Source organism: Equus quagga, chromosome 4, assembly GCF_021613505.1.
Source record: "Equus quagga isolate Etosha38 chromosome 4, UCLA_HA_Equagga_1.0, whole genome shotgun sequence".
In the NCBI taxonomy this organism is placed as follows: domain Eukaryota; kingdom Metazoa; phylum Chordata; class Mammalia; order Perissodactyla; family Equidae; genus Equus; species Equus quagga.
Genome location: NC_060270.1, coordinates 36,414,291 through 36,429,816, shown reverse-complemented (window position 1 = coordinate 36,429,816; position 15,526 = coordinate 36,414,291). Strand labels below are relative to the sequence as shown.

Sequence of the window (15,526 nt, the reverse complement as noted above, 5' to 3'; positions counted from 1 at the left end):
GTGTGCCTAGATACTTGGGAAGTGCCATTTGAGGAGATCTCAGAGCTGCAGTGGCTGGGTAGTGGAGCCCAAGGAGCTGTCTTCTTGGGCAAGTTCCGAGCGGAGGAGGTGGCCATCAAGAAAGTGAGAGAACAGAATGAGACGGATATCAAGCATTTGAGGAAGTTGAAGCACCCTAACATCATCGCTTTCAAGTAGGTCAAGGCATTGTTTTTCTTTTTTAAAGAAATAGAGAGATTTTCTTTCCCCCTAATATATACATTTAAGTTCCTGCTTTGAAATATCTGTTAAGAACACTCTATTGACTTAGCACTGTGCTAGGTGCTTTGGGAGAGTACCAAAGAACTATTAAATTACAGTCATGTCTTTAACAATTTCATAATCTAGCAATTCTTTTTGCCAGAGCACATGCTGTTTGGAAGGGATGTACATGGGACAGACAGAGAGAAGGTGGATTTCTGCCCAGCAGCAAGATCTGCTGAATCAACCTAATTTTTTTTTAAGATTTTATTTTTCCTTTTTCTCCCCAAAGCCCCCTGATACATAGTTGTGTATTTTTAGTTGTGAGTCCATCTAGTTGTGGCATGTGGGACGCTGCCTCAGCATGACCTGACAAGCGGTGCCATGTCCACGCGCAGGATCCGAACCAGCAAAACCCTGGGTTGCCGAAGTGGAGCACGCAAACTTAACCACTCAGCCATGGGCCGGCCCCTCAACTTAATTTATTAACAGGGTGCCAGAGATCACTTCGAGATAATCTGAACGTCCTAAAATTCATTTCAATAAACAAAGATAACATCTGAAGTGATCAGAGAATAATTAGTCCCTGTCTAATAGATACGTATTTTTTATTAGTTTCTATTAGTATGCTTTCTTAAATATTGACTTGTAATAACAGTTACCTTCAGAGTGTTTCTCTGTGCTTCAGGTTTTGCTAGATCCCTTTTTCAAGTGATGCCAAACACTCAGCTTTCTAAATCTAATGATAGTAGAGTTATTGATGATAGTAAGTTACATGCTGTTTTTCACAAAGTAGTTGTTTTCAAGAGTGTGTGAACATATCTTTCTGGTTTAGACCATTATTTTTATAATATTGGCAGGGATCCCTAGCAAAAGGGGGAGGCTCAAAGGTAAATTTGTGGAAATCACCAAATTTGGCAGTGTTGAGCTCTAAATATGTGTAATCTCCTCTGCCTGCACTTCTCCCTTGAGTTTTCTCTTTTCCCAGCCTTCAAATTTTGCCCTAGGCTTGAACAAATAAATGGTGAGTGGATTTAGAGGAGGGAAGGTGAAGAGCAGGAAAGGTAGCCTTTAGGTGGGATGAAAGTTTAGAAACTAGAACTTGTTATATATTTTATATATATATTTCCACCCTGGAAAATAGTACGACCAATGAGGTCACATTAAAAGTGGAATAACTTACACATCTCCCTTCCCTGAATTAGGAGAAATTTCTCCCAGCTCCAAGAGAGATCCTTTTCTTAATAAAACTCTCATTATAAACCTAAACATGTCATATGATTATTTTTACTTGGAATCACATCCCCAAAGTAAGGAATAGAAACCTTGGGTACAGGTTTTGTAGATTGGGTTTAAATGAGTATTGAAGTTGAGTTTTGATTCCCAAACAAGACGCCTTATTAGAGAGAAGAGGTGTGAAAAGGCGAGAAGCATTCAACTGAGATACTAAACCAAGTGCTTGGATTCATTTCCTTGTAGAAGGAACATCCATGCAGAGGACGAGGGAGAGAGCTTCAGTCACTGTACTGATTCAATCATTGGTTGCCCTAGTAGGGCCAGGAGGATGTAAGACTAAAACAAAATGCTATGGAGACCAATTATAATCTTTCCAAAGATGATAAATTTCAAGAGATAATAGGAAGATTATTTTTAAGCAGACAGACTATCAGAGACTCGCTTCTTTCCTTCATTTTACTTACTGAGAGGGTCATCACTTCCAGGATGCTACATCATCCGAAATGAGAGGAAGAGCCTTCCATTTAAATAAACTTTTAGGCTTAGATCACTAGGATGCTGGGTTTGAGACACTGAATATTATATAGATTAGCGTGGCTTTTTGGCCTCCTGAAATGAACTAGGCTGTGAATCCCAGATAAAAGGGCTTTCCAGAAGAATGTCCTGGGTAACAGAAGGTAGAAATGTGTCCTAAGAGGATGGGTGTGAGAAGCTTTATTTTTCCTTCCTTTCTTTTGCTTCTTTCCTTTTTCCTCCCAGTCTTTTCCCCACTTCACCCTTCTGCCCCTCCTACCTGCATATGCAGTTTTCAGCATTTTGAACAAGTATTGCCCTGCTGGTGCCCAACTCTTTAGCCTGAAGATGCTTGAATAGTCTTTACCTCTCCATGGAAAACAATAGTGAGACTGTGTCCCTGCCCATTACACCATGCTCTTGAGGCATTGTGCAGTGTTGTGTTTGCAGCCATCTGTGCCATGTGTTGCTTGGCCAATGAATCATTCAGGACCGTCTGGAAGATATGAAGGCATGATGAGATTTTACTGTCTCTCTGGATACTGATTTCTGTGCTTATGGCTTCTTTTGAAGTTAGTAAGAACCACGTACAGGAGGGGAAGTACAAGAAAAGAACACTATATTCTTTTTTTCTTCCAATTTTTTTAAAGTAATTTTTTAAGAAAACCCAACCTAACTGTTCCTAATGGAATTGAGTGCCAAGGGGAAGAAAAGGTAGCAATTAGAAGTGATTATAGAGCTGCTATTTATAGCTACTAAGAAGCCTTGTCATAGTACAGGGCTGATGGAATGATTGCTTCTCATTCCTCAGTCAAGAAAGATGAAAAGTGCATAACATATCACTGTTAGACCCTTTCTGTCTATGTTTGTGTGACAAGTCAAAACGGAGTTGAATAAGATGCTCACTAGTTTCAAACAAATATTTATTTTGCTTCTTCATCACGTTACATTATTTCTTCCTTGGTCATTATTTCTCTGAAATGAAATGAAATTGTTTGTTTGTAGTTGCTGTATACTTGTGCTCCGCTGAGGTTTCCTAAAAGTCAAGTAACAGAAAGTTGAAAAAGATTTTTCATTAAAAATCAAGATGAGAATTCTGGGTAGCTTAGGAAATGATAGGAGAGTAATAGCAATAGCTTTGTGGCATTTGACAGGCACATCAAGGCAGCGAAAATGAAGCCTAATTATACTTCTTCTTTACCTGCTGCTGTTAAGACTTTCGCATGATCACAAGTCATGGCCTCTAAATTCTTTCATCACTTACAGCAGCCTAAGAGATAGGGCACAAATTCGTAGCCGGCTGAGGACTTCAGCTGGGAGTCTGGTAGATAGAATATTCTCATAACTTCTCCAGAAAGTTTTGAAGGAAGGCATACATACCACTAAGAGATGGGACACAGAGAACTGCATATGGTAATTTTTCTTCCCTTTCCTCCTCCTCAGAACAAAACTGTGAAGTAGAGTTAATAAGATATTCCTACTCTTATAAGGTAACAATATTAATATAGGAATCCCCAGTATGCTTGTCTGTACAGAAGTTAAAAAGCTAAAAGGGAGGCAGTGTAGCACAGTGAGTGGAAAGAGCACGGGCTTTGAAGTTAGACAGACTGGATTTGAATCCCAGCTCTGTCCTTTATTAGTTGTCTGATCTAGAGCAAGTCACTTTCCCTCTCTGAGCCTTACCTGTAAAAACGGAAAAGGTAATATCTGTCTTACAACGGTTTGGGGCAGATTAAATGAGACAATTACATAAACATGTAAACATGCCTGAGAAATAGATGTTCTTTCACGTTAGTGCCCTTGCTCCTACCTCTGGCCTCTGTACATGCTTGTGTGAAGGCTTTATCAGTAAAGAAAGTTCAGGTGAAGTTAAATATTTGTTAAGGACTTGCTGGGAACTTCTAGGCCATGTGGTAGAAAGAAAAGAACTTGAAGACCTTTCCCTTCCAGGAGCTTTTAATCTGTATGGAGAGAAAAGAACTGCATGTAAAAAACTAATGGCTGCTAAGTAGCATAGGAATTTAGAGAAGAGAAAGATCTTTTTAGACTGGAATAATCAGGAAAGGCTTCATGGAAGATGTAGGAATTGATGGAAATATAGGCTGCATAGATGTATAATACATTATGTAACATTTTTATTCTAAACAGAAATGTTTTCAAAGACTATCTACTGTAGGAAATAGACTCTTTTTTGGTCCTCAGTCTAGTTAGTTATCTTAAATTTGAGTAGTTTAAAATTCAACCACTAATAGTAAAAATAGCAATAATTTATTTGCATTCTCTCTTTCTGTATGCTATACATAAAACCTTCTATTTAATTTTAAAAGGAAGATATTTAAATTATTCTTAACGATGTAAAACAACACAAGATCCAGCCTATACAAGTCTCAGGGAAGGGCGCTCTTCGTCCCAGAGTGGAATGGTCCCACAGAAAGAGCGCTGGACACAGCTCAGCTTGTAGATATCTGGAATGACCGAAACGAAGTGAAATTGTATGCATGATAGAGAAACCTGCAGACCAGAGGGGTCTTAATGGTAACTTAAGGATCAGGAAAGATTATCTATATGTATTTTAAAAACAATATGGGTAGAGCCAGCCCTGCTGGCCTAGTGGTTAAAGTTCGGCACACTCCACTCTGGCAGCCCAGGTTCAGTTCCCGGGCAGGGAACCACACCACTCATCTGTCAGTAGCCATGCTGTGTCAGCAGTTCACGTAAAAGAACTAGAAGGACTTACAACTAGAATATACAACTATGTCAGGGCTTCGGGGAGGAAGAAAAAAACAATAATAATATGGATGGAGAACTGGTCTTTATTAAATTTATTAAATATTCTTTTTCTTTTAATGCCTTCTTCAGGGAGATTACTATTTGCTGAGGCCTCTATAGCCTTCCTTAGCCAGGAGGACTGTTCACAATACACATGCTTTTTTTTTTTTTTGAGGAAGATTAGCCCTGAGCTAACATCTGCCACCAATCCTCCTCTTTTTGCTGAGGAAGATTGGCCCTGAGCTAACATGCATGCCCATCTTCCTCTACTATTTTTTTTATATGTGGGACGCCTGCCACAGCATGGCTTGACAAGTGGTGCTAGGTCCGCACCCAGGATCCGAACTGGCAAACCCTGGGCTGCCAAAGTGGAACATGCGAACTTAACTGCTGCACCACCGGGCTGGCCCCTATTAAATATTCTTGAAATATAAATATGTATACACGTATGTTTGTATGTATGTGTGTATTATATATGTGTTTGTGTTTTCTTGAAAGGGGTGTTTGTACTCAGGCCCCATGTTATTGTATCATCATGGAATACTGTGCCCATGGACAGCTCTACGAGGTTTTGCGAGCTGGCAGGAAGATCACGCCTCGATTGCTAGTAGACTGGTCCACGGGAATTGCAAGCGGAATGAATTATTTGCACCTCCATAAAATTATTCATCGTGATCTCAAATCACCTAAGTGAGTTCTGGAGCTAATTTTTTAGTCATTTTGTTTTATTGCTTTGAAATAAGGAACTTTATCAACCATAGTTGAAGTTTTCAGACATCATACTTTCAGTTCAGTTTAAATCAGCATAGTGGATAATTCTATCTGCATGTTTGGGGGATTATTGTTGACCTACTTACTTACTATATGGCAGATATGTCCAGACACCTGACAGTAATTTCCCCTTTCTGTTGCTTTTTAATTGTACAACCGTGAAACAAAATTCATTATTAACTGAAGAATTCATTTTTCTCCATCTCGGATAATTAATGCCAAACTTTCCCAGTTGAAGACTTGATTTGTTGTTTTCCAAGTGTGTTCCAAAAAAGGAAATTTTTTTAAAAGTAAGTTTCAGAAATATATACAACAGGATAACAATGGATGAATATGAAACAGAGGCAAAGAGAAAATAAAAACACTAGAACTAAAGCTTGTTCACAAAGTGTATGCCGTAAGATTCTGTACAGTCATTGGAGGCGGACTACGTTATTGGCTTTGAGCTTCCTAGAGTCTAAGCAAAGAAGGAAATAAAGAGTTACAAGGTTCACAGTGTCCATCCGATAATATAAACTGGTCATTTAAGAGAAGCAGAGCTATTTCTAGTAATCTCTGTTTTCAAAATGATTCTTTGGCTAACAATAACCACATTAAGAGGAGTGTTTATTCAGTTCCCCAAATTGAGTGAAGGAAAGAAAGGAATTGGTAAAATGGTATATTTCATTGTAGCTCCTATTTTTTAAATATTATTTTTATTATTTCTCATCACATCTTGGTTTAGAGAACCAGAGAGGAATTAATCTTTTTTCAAAAGCATATTTGTATAGCGCTTTGATGGTTTATAACATTTTTTAATATCCATTAACACATCTGCTTTGATCTTGGCAAAAACTGTGTGGGATAGATGCAAGAAGTATCATTATTCTTATTTTATGTAATAAAAACTAGGGCTCAGAGCCCAAAGTTATGGAGATAGGACTTGAACCCAGAACTTTTAGACCAAAGACCACTGCATCCTATCTCATTATGTGAAAGTGAGGGATTCACAATGAATCCTGTTTCTTTTCCATGGAAGATACAAATCAGTCCTTGGTTATAAGCTTCAAAGGAGCTCATATTTATCACCATACTTCTCAACAATGTTTATTACATTAGCTCATGAACAGCTTCCTCCTTGCTTTATTTGCATATAAGCTTTATTATAGTGTTCATTTCTTCTGTTCACATTCTCAACACAACCTGCTCCTTTTGTCATCCGCTACATACACATAAAGTACATGAAATACTTGCGGAAGGTCCCTTTGAATGGTCTCCTTCTTAACCACGTTGTTCTTGAGAATTAGTTTTAGAGGAAGAAGTCAGGAAATTTTAGAATATATAAAATCACGTACTACTCTCTTTAAACTCCTGTCGTTTAAAGATTAGAGTAGTAAGCTGGTTACCCAGTAAGCCTTTCTTTCCCTGTTATCAGCACCACCCTGAGCCTTGGCTCTTTGGGTTGCAGGCTGACTTTGAGAAGACAAAGATCAGACTGGCTTGCTGTAAAGAGAGATTTCATTACCTACATTAAATCTTTAGGCTCTGTGACCCCAACTTTGTCTCAGAGAAGATTTCAAAAAAGTTCCAACATCATATCTTCTCTAGTCTCCTCCCATGTCCATTTCCTCTTGTCATGCCAATAGGTCCCATAGTGAGCAACACAAAAGAGGCAGAAGAGGAAGTTTCTGGTGTTCTTCTTTCTAGGGGCTTATCACCTTTTCTGACTTTCATCAATTCTCCAATTATTTCAGATATCCCATGGTATTTTAATCCTTAGACATTTTCACCAAAACTAACACCATTAAATCAAAATTCCTAAATTATGTAAATTTTGCATATTAAGTGCAAAACCGAGGGTAGGATGTGGATGTAGGTATTCTAAAGCAATTGTAAGCCCGGAGCTGTTTGGTAAGTAGAGAGCCATTTGACAGTAGCAGGGAGCAGTGCAAATATGAAGTCCCTGATTCAAGCAGAGAAAGGAGGAGGTAGACTGAGAAGTTTCCTGTTTTCTAGCTGCCTCAGTTCTGATGCCGTTTGAGTATTGTCTTCTTATTGTTAAAAATAGGTCCCTACATCATTAAGCCTCTGAAACCCTAACTCATCAACATTCTGAAGTTCTAAACAGGTTATTTCAAGTGAATTCAATCTAGTGTGTGAGGATGTTCATACTTTGGATTTGCCTGCTACCAAATTGTATTCATCTTAAGGCTAACAAAAGCAGTGTGCCCCACATCACATTTCAGATAACTACTGTGAAAAGTAAAACATGACTTGTGTGGAATCTACTTAAGCTTAAATTTATTCCTGCTTCTCCTTATCAACATTAGTAGAATCCCAGCATACTCATCAACCTTTAATGTAGTGCATCCCTAGTATCATGTCCCATGCCGGATTTTAGTTGGCCACGATTAAACAGTGTTTTAAAAGGGGGGGGGGGGGGGCGGTGTTTGGGGGGTTTTATTTCTGTTTTCTCCCAAATCCCCACAGCACATAGTTGCATATTTTAGTTGTGGGTCCTTCTAGTTGTGGCATGTGGGACACTGCCTCAGCATGGCCTAATGAGTGGTGCCATGTCCACGCCCAGGCTCCGAACCAGCAAAACGTTGGGCTGCCGAAGCGGAGCGTGCAAGCTTAACCGCTTGACCACGGGGCTGACCCTAAAAGAAGTGTTTTTCTTAGTGGGTTGTCTGAGACCAGCAAGGATGGAGACCAGTATTTACTGAGCATGTGTGCTTTACGTCTCTTACTTCATTTAATTCAAACAAAAATTCTATGAAGCCGTTATTACAAGCCCATAATCCCTTATCCCTAACTCTTGGAGCCCAATGATTTCAGGAAAGTAACATAGTGCATTACCTTACACCTCCAGTGAAGTCTGGGGCAACGCCTTTATAATCAGCCACATTTATATATCTGTAGCAAAACCTATGACAGTCACACAGTGTGGGATAAATAAAGTGTTTGCTTTATAAATGTGAAAAAAATATTTATACATCATTTTCAGAGTTTTTGCATTTTTGAATTGTGGATAAGATACTGTGACCTGAATTGTCTTCATCTTCCAGATGAGAAGAATTAAGTAACTTGGCAAAGATCACACAGTTAGTAAGTGGTGGAGGCAGGAGAAAACCAGGTGTAAAAGGCCCACTATTCTATGCTGCCTCACCAGTATGAGTTATGCTGTTTCTAGTATATAGCTATTGCCCCAGTAACATGGGAACTCACACACTGAATTCTACAAGGTAGGAGGCAGCAAACAAAATCTTCAGTCGCCAAGTCAAGTCATGGTTTTCGTTAGGACTAATGATCTGGATGTTTTCTTTATTTCTTTTCAAAGTGTTTTAGTGACTCACACAGATGCAGTAAAAATTTCAGATTTTGGTACATCTAAAGAACTCAGCGATAAAAGCACCAAGATGTCCTTCGCCGGCACAGTTGCATGGATGGCACCAGAGGTGATACGTAATGAACCTGTCTCTGAAAAAGTCGATATATGGTGAGCAGCGCCTACTTTGCCACCTAGAAAGCATTTTCCCACTTTCACCCTATTAGCACTTTCCTCCTTCAACACTCTACTTTCCCAAAATATTCTTTAGGGTTACTCACTTCTGGTTGATTTCAGTCTCCTATTATCTGAGGTACTACCCAGTCTGATGATAAATGGTGAGAAGGATTGGGAGAGGAATTAGAGTGAATATCCATTCAGTAAGTCATCAGTTTTTGGGACCCTCAGAGAATATGCTGAACTTTCTGGAAAGTTTACTTCAAATAACCATTTAGTATAAAAGTCCTTCTGAAATGTATTACATAATTCTCACCTTAAATAAAATAGACTAAACAAAGTTTACCTGTTTTTGGTGACTCAGACCATCATTATGTACATTAGTGATGTGCTTTGCTGTGATACGGTCATGTGCTTTGTCAGATTTTCCTCTGAGGTTACAAATCTTTGCTATTAACAGTGTATTTCCCTGTAGTTGCTTTCTTCCATTCTTAAAATTGGCTACTAATAACTTTTAAGCTTAAAACCAGAATAATAGCATATATTAAAGTTGCAGAGTAAATAAGATAAAGTAGAAATGTGGATCATTTGTAATTTGGATAATTATACCAAAGTGTCTTCCTTAGGGATTATACCAATTTATGTTCCCAACAGAAATGTATAAGAATGTTTTCTCAGTCTCACCAACAAAATGTGTTAAACTTTTGGACTTTTGCCAACCACATAGGTAAAAAATGGTATGTTGGGTATAGTTTTAATTTGCATTCCTCTTATAAGTAAGCTAGTACATTTTTTACATATGTTTACAAACCATTTGTAATTTATGATTTGTGAGGTATTCTTATCCTTTGCTAAGCCTTCTGATCTTTACTCTCATCAATTTCTAAGAGTATTTTGTATATTAAGGAGATTAGCCTTTTGTGTATGTGAATTAGATACTTTCCACATTTTGTTATTTTGCTTTTGGTGGAGTTTTTTTTCATACCAGATTTTTTTTAATGCAGTTTAATTTATCAATCTCTCCTTTTACGGCTTCTGGATTTCATAATTAGAAAAGCCTTCACCACTCTAATATTATTTAAAAAAAATTACCATGTGTTCTTTCAGAATTTTTATGGTTTCATTTTTCACATTTAAATCGTTAGTTCCTTTGGAGTTTATCTTCATGTAAGATGAAGTATAGATTTAATTTTTTCGCCAGTTGTCCCAACAGCATTTATTGAGTAATCGATTTTCCCCCACTGGTTTGAGATGTCACTTGTATCCCGTACTCAATTCCCTGTATGTATTTGGCCTATTTCTGTATTTCTGTTCCATCCCTCTAGGCTGGCCAGCTGTTCATGCACCAGGGTTCATTATAATATGTCTTGATATCTGATAGTGTTGGTTACCCCCTCACTGATTTTTTTTTCAGAGTTTACTTGGCTGTTTCTGTTTTTCTCACAGCAGTATTAGAATTTTAAAACTGAGTACATATTTGATTAGAAATTAATAAAGAACCAAAATACAAACCTGTCTTCCTGAAATATCGTCCGTACATGTTCCTGGTGCTACTGTAGGTCTTTTGGAGTGGTGCTTTGGGAGCTGCTGACAGGAGAGATCCCTTATAAAGATGTAGACTCTTCAGCCATTATTTGGGGTGTTGGAAGCAACAGCCTACACCTTCCAGTTCCTTCCACTTGCCCTGATGGATTCAAAATCCTTATGAAACAGACATGGTAAGAAATACATTTCTGCCGATATTCTCTTTTACCTTCTTCCTCAAAACCATATTTAAAACTTCTCTAAAGCTGCAGGGAAGTCTCTAATGTGTATTGGGAGTGACTCATCTGGTAGTATAAAGACTGGGAGCCTTGGAGCTGTTTGTAAACAAAGAATTTGTTATATCTTGAAACAGTAGGCTTCAGTAAATGTAGAGTAAAATCTTCAGCCTCCTGGACACTACTTCTGAAATGCTCAAGCTGTCTTTTTTTTACTTTTAGGCAGAGTAAACCTCGCAACCGGCCTTCTTTTCGGCAGACGCTCATGCATTTAGACATCGCATCCGCAGACGTACTTGCCACCCCACAAGAAACTTACTTCAAGTCTCAGGTAAGTCTGGAAACTTTCTACCATGTGCTAGTGAACAGACAGACAAGGAACTCTCAATGAGAAAGAGTAACTCTTAGAAGAGGCCATTCTGATTCTTATAACAATTATATCAATTATTCACTATGAAACCATAATTCTGATACCTCACACATATGACATTTTGGAGTTTTTTAAGCACTTAACATATATTATTATCTCATTTGAAAAGAACGTATATCAAAATGTCATCCTTATAGTGGGTTCTGGAAATTGTTGAAGAGAAAGAGGAAAAGAGAATATGAAAACCGTAATGTACATATATGTGAATTAGAATTACTGCTGACCTTCGTGAAAGTATTGCTTTCCTTGAAGTAGAAAAGCTAAAGTACAGAGGAGGGGAGTTAAATCCCAGAGAGAGCCCACGATAGAGTTAGGCCCAGAGAGAAGCTTTTCTCTAACTTTCTGTGTCACCCAGTAGCACCAAATAAAATATAATTTAATTTATCTGTTGGCCTTTATGGCATTACAAACCATTCCAAAATTTACGGCTTAAAACAATAAGCTTTTGTTTAGCTCACAATTCTGTGGTTTGGCCATTTGGGCTAGGCACTTCTTCTGCTGGCTTTGACTGGGCGCACTCACATGTCTGCAGTCAGTGGCCAGGTTGGCTGGGAGGCTGGCAGGTTCTAGATGGCCTCATTCACAAGTCTGGAGATTGCCTGGCTGTTAACTAGAGCACCTCAGTTCTCTTCCAAGTGGTCTCTTATCCTTCAGCAGGCGAGCTTGGGCTTGGCTTGTTCACATGGTGTTCTCCAATAACAAGTGCAGCAAGAGAGCAAGCCCCAGTGCTCAAGATTTTCAAGCCAATGTGTACATCATGGTGCTAATATCTCATTGGCCAAAACAAGTCACAGGCCAAACCAGACTGAGAACAGACTTTACCTCTTGACAAGAGAATCTGCCACAGCATATTGTAAGGGCATAGGTGCAGAGAGGGGAAGAATTTGTGACTGTTAAATAAAAATGCTGCAAATGTCATAAGGTCTAACCACTATCAATATGGATGGGGAGTGGTGGGAGATAAGTATATGTGAGGTCCTTATCCATACCAGGCCCAGGCAATAGCAAAAGGAGTAAAATGGGATGAAACTATAGCTTTTAAAGTAAATGTGATGATCCTAAATTATAGCTTTATGCTTGGAGAATTTAACTACAGTATTACCTAATCTTTTCTCATATAGCTTTGTCTCACTTTATGTTACTGTGTTTCTAAAATGAATTTTTGTAAGATGAATTCCATCTCCACATTGACTTCCAGTATCATTTCAAAGATTCATTCTCAGAGAGGACATTTCATTTCCAGTTGGTGTCTCAATCCACCCCTCATAGCCCTCATCTCCAATGGGTACTGAGTTTACCTACCTGGAAAGTAGGTATTGAGAAGAGCACTGGACTGGGCGGGGCATCATCATCCCTGGGAGTTAAGGAATCCTCCAGTATGCTTTCCTGCCTGCCCCAATCCGAGGCTGGGAGTACGTGCTTCCCGGGTGTCTGATAAACAGAGAGACACTCCACCCATCAGACATTGGGGAATATCTTAATAAAGGCACAAGGTTTTTTTCAGTTTCTAAAGACTGATGAATCAGAGACTCTTATCCTGTTGCCCAAAGTTCCAACACACTCTCCACGATTCACAAACTTAGCTCTCCCCACAACTATGTTTTGAAATAGTCAGGCTTGCCCCTGTAGTTTTTTAGTGTTTCTGAGGAATTATTATGTAAGTAAAGTGTTTGATTTTAGAGAAAATCAGAGGAGGTAGGAGGTTGACTTCATACCATTTCCTATGTTCTTTGGTATGCAGTCAGATAAACTCCCTCAGAACTATTAAAACTATTGCCTATCTGGGGCCAGCTGGGTGGTGTAGTGGTTAAGTTCGTGTGCTCCGCTTTGGCAGCCCAGGGTTCACAGGTTTGGATCCCCTGCGCGGACCTACGCACCACTCATCAAGCCTTGCTGACACGGCGTCCCACTTACAAAATAGAGGAAGATTGCCATAGATCTTAGCTCAGGGCCAATCTTCCTCACCAAAAAAACCCCGAAAAACCCTATTGTCTATCTATTGAAATACATGTGGGTATGGGGCCTTGGATAAGAAATCTGTTTAATAATCTTCTCTTGTTAGTATTCAGAAAAAAGACTTAGGTCCTTTTGTGAAATGAAAGTGAATAATAGTGAGTACACTCTAGGGTATGGTTTCAAACTTTCTAACTTTAGGATACAGTTGCAATCACAGCTTTGCTTCCTTTACAATAAAACTATACATACCACAATTCAGAAAGGCAGTTTTTGGTGAGAGTGCTAAGTCACAAACCATTGAGACAGTATAAATGTAGATACTTGGGAAACTTTAAATTCTAAACAGATTTTTACTTGAGTGCTCCCAGAATATCACTTCTGAAGCCAGTGCCACGTTTTCTGAGCACCCACCATCTGCAAAACACCGTGTAATGCAGCTCAGCCCCCACAGTCAGTACCCTCATTTATGTGAACTCACTTTTATCTATACTTGCAGTGTTCAAACTGAATTCAGAAAAGAAAAGGTTCTTTTGGAGCAAGAATATAAAAGAGAGAGGAAGGGGAGAGGAAGGAAGAGAAGGGGAAGACTTAGTGCATTGGATGTCTCTTAATATTCATTAATTCTTCCACATTATTCTCCCAACGTAAAATTTCACCTCTCCTTAAATAGCCCCAAATCTGCTACGCTTGCTAGTTCCTAGAATTTTTCAGGTACTTAAAAGCTGGTTTGTCTCTGGGTCTGATATTCGGACTATCTCTGGCTAAAGATAATAAAGTATTTATGAACTAGCTAGTTCTGGGAAAAACAACAGACCTTTAGCCTAAATCCCTGTCCTGTGATCTTGGATAAGTCACTAAATTTCTCTAGAGCTCAGCTTACTTATCTAAACATTGAAGATAATCTTATCTTCCATTCCTTGTGGAGTTTTGGTGAGGATCAAATGAGACAATAAAAATGCACATGTATTTGTTGTAAACTGTAAAGAACTGCGGGACTGTCGATGTTACATTCACCTCCCACAAAGCTACAAACATAAGCTTTCTTTGGGTTGTTACATTCTGGGTACCTTTTCTGATGGATCTGAGATGGATAGATGGCAGCTAGGAAACTCCTATTAATTGTGTTTTGACTTTCTCCTCCCCCAGTGGGGAAGAACTGGTTGTTTGGCATGTGGTTTTGTCTTTCTAGCTCAGTCTTGTACCTGAGGCCTCCCCTGCCTACTGACACAGTGCTCTCAGCATCAGTTATCAGTCGATGGTTGTTAGCCACTGGTCTCCACCTTCCTCTCAGACTGTCAATCAAAAGTGCTGCCAAGAGCCCAGCTGACTCCTTCCTGAGAGAAAATGCTTCATCTGTTTTGCATCAACAGCACATGTATAAAGATGCAGCATATATAGAACAGATGAACAAAGCAACCAATTTTAGTACAATATTAGATTCTGCCAAGGCTATTGCTTCATTCCTAGACAATAACCCATTTCTGCAAGTAGGCAATTATTGCTCTTGGTTTCAATTACATTTGATATCAGTCTTCAGAAAACATTTTAGTGCAGTCCCAGATCCCAGCTGCTAGGTGGGTCATGCGCCCTGCTTCTAAGACCTTGCACCACTCCAGTTTCCTGTTGATGGCCACTGTGACCACCCAGAAATTCATGGGCTGGGAGTTGCAGAGACACTAAGTTCACTATAGGGACAGACTGTGCTGCCTGAAGAGTAATCTTGTCATGAGTGAGGAGGTGCTTAGGCAGAAGCTGGGTGCTGATACCTGGCAGTAAAGAGGACTCATGTGCCAATCAAGCGTTGGACTTGACCACGTACACATCTAAGGCTTTTCTCGCTCAGAATCTATGTTTCCCCCTTCTTAGCCCCCCAACATCCTGTTTCTCTATTCCTCAAGCTAGGTAGGAGCTGCCTCAACTTCTTTTTTTACTTTTTAAAAGTTGTGGTAAAATATATATAATATAAAATTTGCCATTGTAACCATTTTTTAAGAGTATAGTTCTGTGGCATAAATTACATTCACGATGTTATGAAACCGTCACCACTATCTATTTCCAAATGTTTTTATTACACCAGCAATAACTTCCCATTCCCTCCTCCCCACAGCCCCTGATCATCTCTGTTCTACTTTCTGTCTCTATGAATTTGCCTATTCTAGATATTTCATTTAAGTGGAATCATACAATATTTGTCCTTTTGTGTCTGGCTTGTTTCACTTAGCATGTTTTCAAGGTTCATCTATGTTGTAGCATCTGGCAGAACTTCATTCCTTTTTATTGCTGAATAATAGTCTGTTGAATGGATATACCACATTTTGTTCACCCTTTCATCCTTTAATTCAACCTCATCTGACACACCTATATTAC

At 39.0% G+C, this 15,526-nt stretch overlaps 1 protein-coding gene across 9 annotated transcripts in view; it reads left to right on the top strand.

The window, feature by feature from the left end:
• MAP3K13 (mitogen-activated protein kinase kinase kinase 13) overlaps positions 1-15,526 on the top strand; it is a 152,333-nt gene that overhangs the window by 118,557 nt on the left and 18,250 nt on the right. For all 9 annotated transcript variants that reach the window (XM_046659754.1, XM_046659760.1, XM_046659756.1 and 6 more), the window contains 5 exons: positions 11-194; positions 5,257-5,448; positions 8,849-9,007; positions 10,573-10,731; positions 10,996-11,104. In XM_046659754.1, coding sequence (XP_046515710.1) covers positions 11-194; positions 5,257-5,448; positions 8,849-9,007; positions 10,573-10,731; positions 10,996-11,104 — 803 coding nt within the window. The remainder of the gene's footprint in view (positions 1-10; positions 195-5,256; positions 5,449-8,848; positions 9,008-10,572; positions 10,732-10,995; positions 11,105-15,526) is intronic.